Source organism: Myotis daubentonii, chromosome 2, assembly GCF_963259705.1.
Source record: "Myotis daubentonii chromosome 2, mMyoDau2.1, whole genome shotgun sequence".
Taxonomy (NCBI): domain Eukaryota; kingdom Metazoa; phylum Chordata; class Mammalia; order Chiroptera; family Vespertilionidae; genus Myotis; species Myotis daubentonii.
The window spans coordinates 36,810,068-36,822,588 of record NC_081841.1 but is presented as its reverse complement, the minus strand read 5'-3'; the positions used below and the strand labels follow the sequence as shown (position 1 = coordinate 36,822,588).

Below are 12,521 nucleotides of genomic sequence, written 5' to 3'. Positions count from 1 at the left end.
CAAGTGCCCTAGGAGCTGTATCAGTGAAGAAATTGCTTCGGCATATGTCTGAGATTTTGTTGCCTTTGGATTCTTCTAGAATTTTTATGGTTTCCTGTCATACATTTAAGTCCTTTATCCATTTTGAGTTTATTTTTGTGTATGGTGTAAGTTGGTGGTCTAGTTTCATTTTCTTGCATATATCTGTCCAATTTTCCCAACACCATTTATTTTTATTTTTTTATTTTTATTTTTTTGAAAACTTCACAGTCATTTAATCTGCACAAGTTCCAGGGAGCTCCCTCGGCCCTCCCACCCCCAGGGTCCTTGGGTCCCAAATCAGCGCGAGGAGGGACTAGGGACTAGAGGTGGCGGGGTCTTCAGGCCGAACCCTAGGCCGGGCCCAGGGGTGCGGCCCCGCCCTGCCCAGGGCCAAGGCAGCGACAGCAGCCGGCAGACCCGGAGGAGCCCACGGTCAGTGGGGGCTGAGAGCCAGCGGCCCCGGAAGGTGGCTCGGAGCCATGGAGGTCACCGAGAGGGGCCTCCACCTGCCGCTGGGGTGCTCCGCGGCGCAGGGCTGGGCTCCAGGGTGGCGGGAAGAGACAGGCCAGAGAGCGGGCCCGGGCAGACAGCAGCCCCGCCGGCGTGGTGCGGGCCGAGGTCCCGCGGGGCCAGCCAGGCGGCCGGGAGCCCGCGGAGGCACTACGGGCGGTACATGGCAAAGGCCAGGAAGCTGAGCAGCAGCGTGAAGCCGGCCAGCCCCAGGGTGGCGGTCAGCGGGAAGAAGGGCCGGTACTGGATCTGGCAGTACCAGAGCAGCAGCAGCAGCAGGAGCAGCAGGGGGAGCAGCAGGCTGCCGATCTCCAGCCCGGAGGGGCCTGGCTCTGACCCCGGTGGGCAGGGCGGGTGTGGGGGGCCGGCCCGTGCGGACACGTGGCAGTGGAGGACGCAGTTGGCAGGCAGGTGAAGGCTGCCCAGGGTCTGGGTGTCGTCTCCCAGCAGCTGTCCTTGGTAGATGAGTCGAACCTGCTGCTCCCGGCCAGGGAACTGGGTCCTTTTCAGGGAGCCGATGGTGTCGTGGGGCCAGGCCCTGGCCACCTGCTCTGAATCGTTGAGGAATTTCAGCCGAAGCACGAGAGGCTCCTGGGGGGAGTCTGGCGGTGGTGTGGTTGCTGGGAGTCCTGTGCCAGGCTCCGGGTGTGCAGCCTGACCTCTGTGTCTCAGGCTGGGGGTCTCCGCTGCCGGGGCCTCCCCTCTGGCACTGTCGGTGACCACCATGGCTTCGCTGGGCTGCGCTGGTGTTGGGGTCCCTGATGGCTGGGCCAGTGGGTCACCGCTCTCCGATGTGTGTGTTGAGACCCAGGCGAGAGCCAGCACCAGCAGGCAGGCAAGCACCGCGAAAAGGACAGTCACCTCATCACCCACCCCTTCAATCAGGGCCATGGCACCCGCCTTGCCCGCCGCGCTACTGAGCTGGAGAGGCACAAAGAACCCATAAGGGGTTGAGGGGCTGGCCCACCGGGTCCAACAGCTCTCCGAACGTCAACAGGCTCCTGACCCCCCCCCCGCACCCCACTTTCCCACCGGCCTCACTCTGTCCCCTCACCCCAGCCCCAGCCCAGGGCATAGACTGTCTGGACTCCAAGTTGCCCCAAACTTGCTTCACGTGCCCCTTCCCATCACCACATTCCAAGTCCTAACTTTTGTAACCTGAGTTCTCGGTGTTTAACCAGCTCCCAAATTCACTATCCAGAGACAAGGTGCCTGGACCTTCGGGGCAACCTCTCCCCTACCTTCATCCCCCACCAACTTCGCCCTAATCTTACCTAGTCTTCCATCTGTTTCATCTCAACATTTATTCCTTCACCAGTTTCACCCAAAGCTGCTTATCTACCCCAAAGCTTAGCTCCTGCTCCGTGGCTAAAGTTTGTTCAAAGGGTAAGAAAAAGGGCCTCTATGCCCCCGCCCTCTTACCATTGACCCAAACCCCACCCACCCACGCGGACGGCTTCCCCAGGTCTCCCAACACCAAAAGTCAGACTCCGCCCTTCGGCACCGGGAGCCTCCCCAGGGTGCCACCCCCCACCCAACCCGGCCCCACCCTGGCCGCACGACTCCGCGCCTCCACGGGAAGCCTCTCCAAGCCCGGCCCCCGGGGGGACCCCAGGTCCAGCTCGGGGTCCGGGGCTTCGCCCTCCCCGTCCCCAGCTATGCCATCGTCCCCCGCCCCCAGCCCCCGGGCGCGGGAGGGCGCGGGCGACTCTGGGGCGGGGAGCGCGGGTGACTGCGAGCTCGGAGAGGCGGGGTGGGCGCGGGCGCGGCTCGGGGACTCACCGCCCGGCTCCACCGGCTCCATAGCGGACCCTAGGCCACTTCCGGGCGGGAGGCGCCGAGGCCGCCGACACCTCCCAACACCATTTATTGAAGAGACTATCTTGGCTCCATTGTATGTTCTTGCCTCCTTTGTCAAATATTAATAGAGCATATTGGTTCGGGCCGATTTCTGGGCTCTCTATTCTATTCCATTGATCTATATGCCTATTCTTGTGCCAGTACCAGGCAGTTTTGAGAACAGTGGCTTTGTAATACAACTTGATATCTGGTATTGAGATCCCACCTACTTTGTTCTTTTTCAGGATTGCTGCAGCTATTCGGGGTCTTTTTTTATTCCAGATGAATTTTTGGAAAGTTCGTTCTAGATCTCTGAAGTATGCCGTTGGTATTTTAATGGGAAGTGCGTTGAATTTATAGATTGCTTTGGGTAGTATGGACATTTTAATGATGTTGATTCTACCAATCCATGAACACGGTATGTTCTTCCATCTGTTTATGTCTTCCTCTATGTCTTTTTTCAACGTCCTGTAGTTTTCTGAGTAGAGGTCTTTTACCTCTTTAGTTAAGTTTATTCCTAGGTAGCTTAATTTTTTGGTGCAATGGTAAACGGGATTGTTTTTATAATCTCTCTTTCTGAAAGTTCACTATTGGTGTATAGAAATGCCTCAGATTTCTTGGGGTTAATTTTGTATCCTGCTACATTGCCAAATTCATGTATTAAGTCTAATAGCTTTTTGATGGAATCTCTAGGGTTTTGTATGTATAATATCATGTCGTCTGCAAATAAGGACAGTTTTACTTCCTCTTTTCCAATTTGGATGCCTTTTATTTCTTCTTCTTGCCGAATTGCAATGGCTAACACTTCCAGTACTATGTTGAACAGGAGTGGTGAGAGGGGGCATCCCTGTCTTGTTCCTGTTCTTAGGGGAAATGGTGTTAGTTTTTGTCCGTTGAGTATGATGTTGGCTGTGGGCCTGTCATATATGGCTTTTATTATGTTGAGGTATGATCCTTCTACTCCCACCTTGGTGAGGGTTTTTATCAAAAATGGGTGTTGAATTTTGTTAAATGCTTTTTCTGCATCAATTGATATGACCATGTGGTTTTTTTCTTTCAATTTGTTTATGTGATGTATCACGTTTATTGATTTGCGGATATTGTACCATCCTTGCATCCCTGGGATAAATCCTACTTGGTCATGGTGTATGATCTTTCTGATGTACTGCTGGATCCGATTTGCTAAGATTTTGTTGAGGATTTTGGCATCTATGTTCATGAGGGATATTGGCCTGTAATTCTCTTTCATTGTGTTGTCTTTACCTGGTTTTGGTATTAGGGTGATGCTGGCTTCATAGAATGAGCTTGGAAGTGTTCCTTCCTCTTGAATTTTTTGTAGTAGTCTGAGGAGGATAGGTTTTAGTTCTTCCTTGAATGTTTGGTAAAACTCCCCTGTGAAGCCGTCTGGTCCAGGGCTTTTATTTGCTGGAAGCTTTTTGATGACTGCTTCAATTTCTTCCATAGTTATTGGCCTGTTGAGATTTTTAGATTCTTCCTGATTGAGTTTTGGAATGTTGTATTTTTCTAGGAATTTGTCCATTTCCTCCATGTTGTCTAGTTTGTTGGAGTAGAGCTGTCCATAGTATTTTTTAACAATCATTTGTATTTCTGTGGGGTCTGTTGTTATTTCGCCTCTATCGTTTCTGATTTTATTTATTTGGGTCCTCTCTCTCTGCTTCTTGGTGAGTCTGGCTAGAGGTTTGTCAATCTTGTTTATCCTTTCAAAGAACCAGCTCTTGGTTTCATTGATTTTCTGTATTGTTTTTTTTGGTCTCTATGTCATTTATTTCTGCTCTAATCTTTATTATCTCCTTCCTTCTGCTCACTCTGGGGTTTTCTTGTTGCTTTCTTTCTAATTCTTTGAGTTGTAGAGTTAGATGATTTACTACCATTTTTTCTTGTTTTTTGAGATAGGCCTGTAGAGCTATAAACTTCCCTCTCAGGACTGCTTTCATTGTGTCCCATACGTTTTGGATTGTTGTGTTTTCATTGTCATTAGTTTCCAGGATGTTTTTAATTTCTTCTTTGATCTCATTGGTAACCCAATCAATATTTAATAGCATGCTATTCAGCTTCCAGGTGTTTGAGTATTTTGGGTTGTTTTTATTGTAGTTTATTTCTAATATTATGCCATCGTGGTCTGCGAAGACGCTTTTTATGATTTCAATCTTCTTGAATTTGGGGATACTTTGCTTGTGACCCAATATATGGTCTATTTTTGAGTATGTCTTATGAGCATTTGAGTAGAATGTGTATTCCCTGGCTTTGGGGTGAAGTGTTCTGAAGATGTCTATTAAGTCCATCTGATCTAGTGAGTCATTTAGGATTGCTGTATCTTTGCTGATTGTTTGTTTAGAGGGCTTATCCAGTGCTGTCAGCGGTGTATTAAAGTCTCCTACTATGATTGTATTGTTGTCGATCTCTCCTTTGATATCTTCCAGGAGTTTTTTTATGAATTTGGGTGCTCCTACATTGGGTGCATACATGTTTACCAGGGTTATATCTTCTTGTTGTATTGATCCCTTTAGTATTATGAAGTGGCCTTCCTTATCTCTTGTTATGGCCTTCACTTTGAGGTCTATTTTGTCCGATATAAGTATTGCTACCCCAGCTTTCTTTTCCTTTCCATTTGCCTGAAAGATATTTTTCCATCCTTTCACTTTCAGTCTGTGTGAGTCCCTTCTAATGAGGTGGGTTTCTTGTAGACAGCAGATGTATGGGTCATGTTTTTTTATCCATTCAGCCACTCGATGTCTTTTGTTTGGAGCATTTAGTCCGTTTACATTTAAAGTTATTATTGAAAGGTACTTGTTTGTAGCCATTTCTTTTTTTGTGTGGCTGTTTTCTTTCTGAGCTTTTTATTTCTTATTTTTATACCAGTCCCTTTAGCATTCCTTGCATTGCTGGCTTGGTGGTGACAAACTCCCTTAGCCTTTTTTTGTCTGTGAAGCTTCTTATTTCCCCTTCAAGTTTGAATGATAGCCTTGCTGGATAGAGTATTCTTGGATTCAGTCCTTTGCTTTGCATCACTTTGTAAATTTCAGTCCATTCTTTTCTGGCCTGATGTGTTTCTGTTGAGAAATCATTTGACAGTCTAATGGGAGATCCCTTGTATGTAACTTTCCGTCTCTCTCTTGCAGCCTGTAAGATTCTCTCTTTGTCCTGAACATTTGCCATGGTGATTATGATGTGTCTTGGTGTGGGTCTTTTCGGGTTCACCTTGTTTGGGACTCTCTGGGCTTGTGTGACTTTTTTCTTCCCCACCTCAGGAAAGTTTTCTGATATTATTTCTTCGAGTAGGTTTTCTAATCCTTGTTCATCCTTCTGTTGTTCTGGTACCCCTATTATTCGTATGTTGTTTCGTTTCATGTTGTCCCAAAGCTCCCTTAGGCTCTCCTCCTGTCTTTTAATTTTTTTCTCCAATTGCAGTACATTTTGGGTGTGTTTTGCTTCCTTGTCTTCTAATTCACTAATTCGGTCCTCCGCTTCTCCTAGTCTACTGTTGATACTTTCAATGGAGTTTTTCATTGCAGCTATATCACTCTTCATTTCTTCTTGGGTCTTACTTAAGTTGTTGATTTTTTCATCTGTTTCTTCTAGCTTCTTCCATATGTTATCGATTTTTTCATCTGTTTCTTCTAGCTTCTTCCATATGTTATCGATTTTTTCATCTGTTTCTTCTTGCTTCTTGCAGAGGTTGTCGATTTTTTCCTCCATCCGGTTTATGCACTCTAGGACCCTTATTCTGAATTCTTTATCTGTCATGTTGCATGCCTCTGTATTACTTAGCTGCTTTTCTGGAGAGTCCTCCTTCTCTTTCCTTTGGGGGTTTCTTTGTCTACCCATGTTTGATCTCACTGACATATCTAGACGTTGAGTCGTTCAGTGGTTGCTCCCTTGGTGGCAGTGACTCCTTGGTCTGTGGTTGCTCTTCGGGCGGTTGCAGTAGCAGCTGCTCTTCAGTTGTCAGCAGCTCCTCTGGTGGGTGCTGTTCACAGCTGTGGTGGCTCTTCTGGCTGGTGGGGCGAGGTTTCACGTACAGCTGCTGTTCCTCAGCAGAGGATGTGGTGTTCAGGAGATTGCTGTTGCTTGGATCTGCTGCGTTGATTTAAAGGCACAAAATACAACACAACAAGGCACCACGTACCAGGCACTATACACAAATATATTCACGATATTAATAACCCCTAATAAAGGTGACCACCTGAATTAAGAGAATTAGGGGATAAGGAAGAAGGAAGAGAAAAAGAGAAAAAAGAAAAGAAAAGTAGGGACCAAAAAAAGGAGTGCAAAAATGAAATTGGGAACAAGGAGGGGGGAAAATAAAAGCGAGAAAAGAAAAGAAGAAAAAAAAAAAAGAGCGAAAAGAGAGAATGAAGTGGAAGAGGGGAAGAGACTTTTTATATGAGGAGAATACTCCTATAGAACAGCCATTAATCCCAACAAATTCCAGCAACAGCTCCCTGGATATGAATGCAAACTAGAAACAACCAATAATATAACAATGAAAATAGAATGGAGAACACTAATCCCAAAATAAAATAAAGAGAAAATAAAATGGCACTTTAAAAAATGGTAAAATGGTAGCAGTAATAATACTGGTTAAAAATAAGAAGGTAGTAATTAAAAGGGTAAAATCAGGTGATGGAAAAAGAAGAAAAGAAAAAAAAAAGAACAGAAAAAAAAAAGAAAAAAAATTGGTTTCTTAGTTAAAAAGTGAAAAAAGAAAAAAAAATTGCAGTAGTGAAGGTCCTTCATTTCTTCTATTCTTCAGTGTGGCTCGCCTTAGACCTGCCAGGTATTCAGGAGAGTGTTGAGTTTCCCTGCGATATACTGTTCCTCTGTGTTGTAAACCACAGTCCTTATTTTAAAGCATGCCGCATTTATTTCCCAGACTGCCTTATTTTGTGTTTAGCAAAGAGTCAGTTTGTGGGTCAGCCTCTGGGTGGCAGTGTTCTGGGGTTGGCCTCTGAGGCTATAGGGCCTCTCTATCCAGTGGAAGTTCACTGCCCAGAGCTGACTGCGTAATAGTTAGTTACCGGCGCTATGTTGTTGCTGGGATTGAAAATCCCTCTATAGGCCAGACCCTGTTAACTCCCAGGGACTGATCAGGTTATCTTAATCCTTGATCTCGTACAGGGTGGAATCTGGGTGTGGCTGTGCTCCTTGCCTGGGGGCTGGGGGGAGGAGTCTCACTCTCTGGAGAGGATGGCTGCCCCAGTCCTGGGCTCAGGGGTGTCTCAGCACTCAATTCACTGCCACCTCTCCTGGCTCCCCCTCTTTCCCTAGTCTCTCCCCAGATTCCGCTCCTCCGCACACTCTCCCTCTCTTCAGCACAGGTGAGTGTCTGTATCCGAAATGTCCCATGAACAGGATTCAGTGAAAACAAACAAACAAACGCCGGCCGCGGAAACGGGGAAGGCTTGGTTTCTGTAAGCTTCTTCTCTTACCGGGACTGCATGGTCAGGTCAGCTCTTCAGGCTGCCCCCTTTAGGCTCAGTCCTCGGTGATCACAGAACCCAGCTCTCAATTCCCCCGGCAGGGCAGGGCCAGGAATCCCGCGGTTCTCCTTTCCCCCGTCAGGGGCTGTGCCTGTCCCAAGGGACGCGGCTGTCTGCCACGCGGTCTCCCTCTGACTCTCTGGGCTCAGAGGTCTGGCAAACTTTCCTGCCCAAATCCCTGGTTTTTTTACCTTTCCAGGGGAGTTCTGCTCTTCCCGGCTGCAAACCCTCTCACCAGCTGAGCAATTTCGCCAATTCGGTGTGAGTGTTACTAGTTTCAGCTGCTCACTCCATTTGCTCCGGGACACGACCTGGGACGCGTCTGCCTATATCGCCACCATCTTCCGTCTCCTCAAGTGCTGGGGTCCAACCCCAGCAGGTCCAGGGGTCCCCAAAGGTGTGGACGGAGTTGGCGAAGAAGGAATGACACGGAGACAGCGTTCAGTTGATCAGCAGCCTATCCAGGATTTCTAGCCAGGATCTCCAGCCAAGTTCTGGTCTGGATCTCCAGCGAAGTTCTGGTTAGGATCTCTAGAGAGGTTCTGCTCAAGATTTAATTTTAAAAAAAATAAATAAAAAGCTAAAAATAAATAAATAAATAAATAATTTTAAATTAATTTAAAATAATTTGAAATTATTTTTAAATAATTTCAAATTATTTTAAAATAAAGGGTGTTTTTTTAAAAAAATAATACATGTCCATTGCATGAAATTTTCTGAAGAAGAAAAGCCATATGCAATCCCTCCACCTTTTGTATATACAGGCACCCCTCAGAGATAGGGTGGGTTCAGTTCTAGACCACCGCAATGAAGCCAAAATCTATTTTTGGAGGGTCTTGCCTTCAATTTGTGAAAAAGACCTGTGAAGCAAAATAAAGTGAAGGACAATAAAATTAGGTAGGCTTGGTACCCAATTTCTTTTGAAGAGGAGAGTTCATTGGTAACAGTTGGGTGTTTGTTGTCCTTTGGCTCTAAAGTACTGGGTAGAGGGAAGGGCGGCAGATCATGGCCAGTCATTGATTTGTTGGACCCTATAATCTAGTCTGGCCAATGGTTCTCAAGAGGAAACCTGCTGGGACCTTCTGGAAAATACCAAGTTGTGTCATGTGAAGACATTTGGAGCAAAATTAGCCATCGTGGGATCATAAAGGGAAAGCCAAGAGAATGGAAGTGAAGGTGTTTCAAGATCCTGACATCATTGAGCTGCTTAATTAACCAACACTGGAACCACCCTAGTTGCAGAACATGAGGTAATAAATGCCCTTATTCTTTAAGCCAATACTATTTTGATATTCTGCTACAGACAAAAGTATCCTAACTGTTAAACCTCTACTTTTAAACATGATAATGCAACTATTTGCTTTGCTTGTTTATCAATCACATATAATAAAAGCTCTTCCAAATGAAACAAAAGATCATGGGACCAAATCTGGTTTTGAGCATGTGGTTAGTGAGTTCACCAGCCAGAAGCTAAAGGGAACACAAGTTTCCAGATTGGAACAGGCAACGTGGGCTTCATGCCCAGAAAGTCAGAAAGGGAGAGCCAACCTCACTGAGTACCAGAAAAAGTAACTGGACTTTAGAATGGCTTTGCCTTCCAGAGGGGATTCAATTTGGGGAGTAGACAAAGTGGAGGAGGCAGAAAACATTGCAACCCCCGGAGTAGCCTGGTACCTGTGCCTCACATACAGGCTGGGTGAAGAGTGGGCCATTGGCCATTCCAAGCCTACATCAATGACCTGTGCATCCATATGGCTCCTGGGAGCAGGAGCAGTGATCAATGGCAGAGATGATGCCAGAGAGAGGCATGTGGCAGGTGGTATCTGAAGGCTTTAGCACCAATGGAGGCTGCACTCGACACTTAATAATGCTAGTTAGTTGATTAATTAATAAATATTTATTGAGCACTTGCTATCTTCTAAGTGATGTACTACATGCTAAATATGCAAGGCTTAATATGGCATTTTTTCTTGCTCTCACAGAGCTTGTAATGCAATTTGGGGAGGCTGTGTGCCACTCAGCAATTGCAGCCAGACAGATCTAGATTCAAATCCTGACTCTATCATTTACAATGGACCCATGAACAAATTACTTATCCTCTTTGTGCCTCAATCACATGTATAAAAATGGGGATAACAGCAATAACTGGCTTATAAAGTAATTGTGAGGATTAAATAATAAAATATATATGAAGTGCTTAACATATCTATTATTAGTGAACTAGAGACCCAATGCACGAAATTCGTGCAAGGGGCTCGGCCCTCACAGCCCCGGCTTCGTCCAGAAGGTCATCCAGAAGGTTGTCCAGAAGATTGTTCTGCTGTTCAGCCATCCGGTCTAATTAGCATATCATGCTTTTATTATTTTAGATAGCAATAATTATTACTGTTATTATTAATATTATTATTTACATTTGTGCTCCTATTGTGCTAAAGAGAATGGAATTTTGCTGAACATAATCTGCCCTGAAGCTGATCTGCAAAGCCACTGAAGGAGATTGGGTTGGGTTGATGTGTTCAATGTCTTGAAATCAGAAAACATTCATTCCTCTCTGTTCCTCAACACCTTTCACATAAGCAGATGAGAGCTGGAGTGTCAGAGGCTGTGAAAGTCTCAGAAACTCCAGAACAATTCTCCCCTCAAACCAGCCATACTCTCCCACCTGGAGAGATAATGTCAATCTGAAAGGTAAGAAAGCACCTTTCCCAACTGCAAAGAAAGCATCATTCACTTTTCAAAGGGATTGGTATCATTTAAAAAATCCCCCGAAGCCAGGGGCTTATCAGTTGCTTGATAGGCTATGAAAGATTCTCCTTTTCCCCCTTTGTGCCTCTCTGATCATATCTTGAGGAGGAAAATGTGAAAAAGAGAAACAAATGATGCCTGTATCCACACATAGGAGCGTTAACTGTGGGCAGAATGTCACATTGGTGTTGCTTTGAAAAGGCCAGGCCTGGACCTCATCAAGTACAATCAGGAGGCCATTTGGCCAGGCATGAGGCTGCTTGTTAGTCAAGTGCTTTTCCTTAGGTAAACACCAGTGTCGCAATAGACACTACTGCTTGTTATTATTTTGGAAAGCAAAATAGCCACACAAACACCGGCATTTGGTAAAGCAGTAGTTAAATCACCAAAAGAACTCCCTTCATTCAAACACACAAAACTTCATCCTCCTCCTAGGCTCATATTTCACTCAAGTACACTTAATTATGTACTTAGTGACAGACCCAGTAAAACCTTTATTTGCTGCCATTTATTTTCAAGATGGCAGTGACCCATTAATTCTCTGGATTCACTTAATTAAGGAAAATAAAAATCACTCAATTTATATATCATATATATAATTTTTTTTAAAAGAAAAATAAACTTTGAAAAGTAATCATCTCATTCACCTCTGCCCTCTCCTCCTCAGGTTCCCTTCTCAGATCTGAATCTGAGAGTCTTGCACATTGAGAAAAGTATATGCAATAGGACTGTGCAGATTGGATTAATTGGATACCATTGAGCACCCAGGCTATTTCTATCTCTCTGTGGTATCTATCAGCCTTCTCCTAATGGTTGCAAGCCCAAACTAGATTGTACAGTCCCTCCATGGTTGCAAGATGGCCTAAGGAATTTCAAGCGTCAAATCTGTGACATCCAAAAGTAAAAAAAGGGATATTTCTCCCTACTGTCTCTTTTTAATATAAAGGAAACTTTTCCCCAGAAACCATCCTTGCCCCAGGAGATATAGCTCCAGGTCTCATTGGTCAGAATTGAATCACATGTTTACATCTGAGCCAATCACTGGCAAGGGATTCTGGGCCACTCTAATAGCTTTAGAACAATTAGGATCTGATCCAGAGTCACACAGGACAGGTGTAGACACCTGCATGGTAATAAGGGGAAGTGAGGAATGACAGCTGGATAAACACTGCTACATTATTATGCACTTTGTATTATTTGTTAAGCAAAATTATTTGGAGATTGGTCTATATTAGTAAAATCAGTTTCCCAAATTGAGGAGAAATAGAATAAAAGCAATTATCCTAAGCAGTCAAGTTCAAACAAAAACCATGTGTTACTTGGTTAGTAACTATTCTGAGATGTTGAATATGAATGAATCTCATAAAATCCATATAGAAGAGATTCCAAAATTAAAACCAAAATGGTTTCACATTTCACAAAATTATGCCAAAATTGAAGCTAATCTCCTCCGTTACTAACAGGCCCTCTAATGACATAGGGCAGTGATGGCGAACCTATGACACGCATGTCAAAGGTGACACGTGAACTCATTTTTTTGGTTGATTTTTCTTTGTTAAATGGCATTTAAGTATATAAAATAAATATCAAAAATGTAAGTCTTTGTTTTACTATGGCTGCAAATATCAAAAAATTTCTATATGTGACATGGCACCAGAGTTAAGTTAAGGTTTTTCAAAACGCTGACACGCTGAGCTCAAAAGGTTCGCCATCACTGACATAGGGGATATCCTTCCTCGCACCTGCCCACTATTACACACACCATACCCATTGCAAATGTCCTGTGGGCAGTTTCCACCTTTCCCTGGTTAGGATTGGCCATAGGCCTGGGGCTCTTAATTTAAAGATACTATCTCATCCAGTCTCAAGCTGAGCTGTGTAACCCTAGGCTCCATTCTACCAGCC

General features: G+C 44.9%; 1 protein-coding gene across 2 annotated transcripts; it reads right to left on the bottom strand.

The window, feature by feature from the left end:
* Positions 1-238: 238 nt before the first annotated feature.
* LOC132227402 (transmembrane and ubiquitin-like domain-containing protein 1) lies at positions 239-2,387 on the bottom strand. 2 transcript variants are annotated; one of them, XM_059682438.1, is made up of 3 exons: positions 2,314-2,332; positions 1,806-1,899; positions 239-1,452 (listed from the first exon to the last, which is right to left on the bottom strand). In XM_059682438.1, the coding sequence occupies exon 3, from the start codon at positions 1,420-1,422 to the stop codon at positions 682-684; it is 741 nt and encodes a 246-aa protein (XP_059538421.1). In that variant the 5' UTR covers positions 1,423-1,452; positions 1,806-1,899; positions 2,314-2,332; the 3' UTR covers positions 239-681. The 2 variants fall into 2 exon arrangements, with proteins under 2 accessions (XP_059538421.1, XP_059538420.1); XM_059682437.1 differs by lacking the exon at positions 1,806-1,899 and having other exon boundaries at positions 2,314-2,387.
* Between the last annotated feature and the right edge of the window lie 10,134 nt (positions 2,388-12,521).